This window comes from Mesitornis unicolor, unplaced genomic scaffold, assembly GCF_000695765.1.
Source record: "Mesitornis unicolor isolate BGI_N332 unplaced genomic scaffold, ASM69576v1 scaffold7374, whole genome shotgun sequence".
Lineage (NCBI taxonomy): Eukaryota > Metazoa > Chordata > Aves > Mesitornithiformes > Mesitornithidae > Mesitornis > Mesitornis unicolor.
Genome location: NW_010181976.1, coordinates 14,947 through 18,303, shown reverse-complemented (window position 1 = coordinate 18,303; position 3,357 = coordinate 14,947). Strand labels below are relative to the sequence as shown.

The 3,357-nt window shown below is 45.2% G+C and overlaps 1 protein-coding gene across 1 annotated transcript in view; it reads right to left on the bottom strand.

The window, feature by feature from the left end:
- Window positions 1-1,180: 1,180 nt before the first annotated feature.
- The window catches only part of SDC1 (syndecan 1), a gene marked incomplete at its 5' end in the record, with an annotated part of 3,306 nt that continues 1,129 nt past the window's right edge, over window positions 1,181-3,357 (bottom strand). The window contains 3 exons of the mRNA XM_010183601.1: window positions 1,181-1,887; window positions 2,412-2,541; window positions 2,762-3,255. Coding sequence (XP_010181903.1) covers window positions 1,721-1,887; window positions 2,412-2,541; window positions 2,762-3,255 — 791 coding nt within the window. The remainder of the gene's footprint in view (window positions 1,888-2,411; window positions 2,542-2,761; window positions 3,256-3,357) is intronic.

Below are 3,357 nucleotides of genomic sequence, written 5' to 3'. Positions count from 1 at the left end.
CTTTACTTAACAAACAGCCAGACAGACATATACACAAGTTTTCCTTGTGGATAAAGAAGAGTTTGGAATCATGAAGTGTTCTTTTCTTGGGTTTGCAGAGAAGGCACCAATTTTAGCTGCATAGCAGCTCAGGAGTGTTTTATACTTCGTTTAAATTACACAGGTTTTTACATTTTACTGCTAATGTGCAACATTTGTACCAACTGTTGCAATATTCTCCAATCATTCCCTCTGGCTCAACAGCACAAATATTTACATCAGTTGTAAACACTCCTCTACCCACCCCATACCTTCTGCACTGAGTGATGAGGACCTGAACTCGCAAGAAGCTAACCAAAGGCAGAGTAGGAGTAAGGCTTGTGCAGAACACCACACTTTCCTTCTCAGTCAGTTTGAGACACTCTGGAGAACTCCAGACCCTCAACAAGGCCTCAGTGCCTCACATCTGACAGCACATTGACTGCCAACAGCTTCCAGCATCCAGACTTTCCTCAGGAGGTGCTTTTTAGCCCTTACTAGTCTGACATGCCTGGAGCCGCTTTTCTCTGAAGTGCAGGAACGGCTTCTGAAGAGCCAGTCTGGAGTCGAGAGTCAAGCACGCCAACTGCTGTGTCTGTTTAAGGCCATCTACACTCAGCCTTCACCAGGCTCGTTTTAGATGCTACGCTTCTCTACTCCTTAGCTGCAAAGTTATGATGTGAAAGTCATGATATGCTGCTTGTTAACTTCCACCCCTGTGTGCCAAGGTATCTGTGGCACAGACAGCAGACCACGTTCGGAGACAACCACTGTAAACAGCGCACAGAGAGGTAGGTGCTACACCACGCCATCCGTCCCCTGGCAAATACATGGTAGCGTGGGATAGGAGTATTCGCAGCACGCCAGCCCAGCCTAGATTTGGCACCTACAAAGAGGGAACATCTGAGATGAGACTGCTTAAAAGATAAATCAATTTCTTACCTAAGCCTAGAAAGAGCAAGAGGGTAGTGGGACAGTCCAATGCTATTGGCAAAATGAACCCTCCACTTGGTTTTGGGGTCTTTGGGGTTTGTTTTGTATTAGTGTATGCACCAACTGTTTAGGAGCTGGTTCTGAGTACGGGATGATGCTTCCAAAATAGAGGTTATTTTAAACCATGTGACAGCCATTTGCTTACCCTGCCCCTCACACCTCCTTTCACTAGAAATCACGTTCAGCTTGATGTTTCATAGGCATTAAGTGCTCCAAATGCAGCAGTCAGAAAGAGCAAGAGGATTGCAGTGTACCAAGCGTCTGCCCAGCGCAGGCATTTGTTACACTTAAAACACATTTATGAGTTAAATAGGAAGGATCCCTACTACACAGAATTTGAGCACTGATAATTGTTTATTGTTGCTAGCCCTTTGCCTAAATGTCAAGAGGTTTATACACACAGTGCTCCCTTACCTTCTCCCCACCGCCTGCCCCAGCAGTCTTTAGATAAACCAAAGTGAGTTTAGGAACTTGCAGTCTCACTTCTGTTTAAAAAATACAATAAAATAAAGTTGTGCAAGAAAGCAGGGAATGTTCAATGAATCCAGAGCTACTTTGTAGTTATAAAATTTCCAATGGCAAAGTGGTAAGGGCAAATAACCCAATGATCATATGGCTTAAGTTTAATACAAAGCACACTAGGAGGTCCACGTGCAGGGAGAGAAGAGTCCAAGAAAGGTGGAATAAGAAGTGTCCTGAAGATAAGTGTTTATGCATAGAATTCTTCTTGTTTGTGTGGTTTTTGGTATCCTCCATTCGACTGTTTTGGTTCATCCAGTGAATAGCTGCCTTCGTCTTTTTTCTTCATTCTGTACAGCATAAATGCAACTAGAAACACTGCAAACACCAAGCCTACCAGTCCTCCGGCAATAACACCTAGAAGGGAGAAAAAAGCCACAAATTACTCTAGATGCCACACCAGATAATGCCAATACGACTGCAAGTTCCATATTGTTCCTTACAGCACGGTCCTTGAATTCATGACTTCCAGAAATTAATTTGTCCTTTTGCACCCTCCCAAACCATTACCAAGAGCCTGCTCATCTACACAAGGTAATCTGGAGAAACAGATCCCCTACTGGGCCATGCTGCAAAGCATGCAAGGCTCTGTTGTTCAACTCTGGTAATTTGACCCAGGCAGCATTAGAGCAGATTTACTGTAATTTTTGAGAGGAGCAAAGGAATAAGTTTACACAGAAAATTCCACTATCAGCAGATTAGTATTTGCTCTCATTAGGGTTTTGACTACACAAAAAAATTCAATCACCACTCTCATTTTGGAGGTCTAAAAGGTTGGCTTTCATGCTCAGAGATGTACTTGCAGCCCTGCAGCTTCTGCTGCCTGGAAGACTCCTACGACAGTCTGCTTTTACCAGCTAGAAATCCAGAATGTCAGGTACCTCCGAGAACTTCTTTTCTGTCCATAATTCCTGAGGCCCCTGCGGCTTTGGCATTCCTCCCAGAGTCAGCCGGTACTTCTGAGTTTTGGGTGGGGACCAAATCCTCATCTTTAGTCAAGATGAAGTCTCCCTGTTGGGACATACAAGGCAGGTTATTCATGTTTCTGATCACATCTGTTACTGAAGACTTTCCACAGCTTTGGTTTTTCCTCATCTAAAAACCTCCATCAATATAACCTATTGAATCAATAATTGTTTTTGACAAATGACCACCCTTTCCTGCAACACCAACTTACTACACACTACTAAAGACATCTCCCTGGAAAGGGTGTCAAAGCTGTTTCCCTCACCGGGTCTCCAGAGCCATCCTCAGAAACCTCCTCGTGTGTAGGAACAACATCCCCTGGAGCCGTCGTCGTTGGGGCGGCAGCGATGTCTCCCTCATGATGGGTGGTGGAGTGGGGCTCAGGCACATCTTTAGTATCTGGCACCTCAGAGCTGGGGATTTTAGGTTCAACCTCAAAGACTGTGCCTGAGGCTTCTGAAGGAGTTACACGAACCACTGAGGAAAAGGGAGTAGTGGGGCTTCTCGCTGTCGTCGTAACCGCATCATTTGTTGGTTTCTCATCAGGTGAGCCCAGGATGGGTACTTCGTCCTTCACAGCTACAACTGGCTCCTCTGTCACCACATTACTCGTTGCAGAAGGAGATATTACTTCCTTTTCAGTTCGGCTCTCGGTCCCAGGAAATAGCTGTCCATTGAAATCCATTGGTGTTACCAGCAATGAGGAATTAGTCGGATCTCCTGGGATGCTCCAGGTACGGGACTGGTCAGTCAGGGGACCTGCAAAGCAAAAAAAAGTATTATCCTTAGCCAATTTAGAGATCTGGTAATAGCATCTCTAGGACGCTGGCCTAAGGAGGATGCCTAACCTGCACAGCCAAT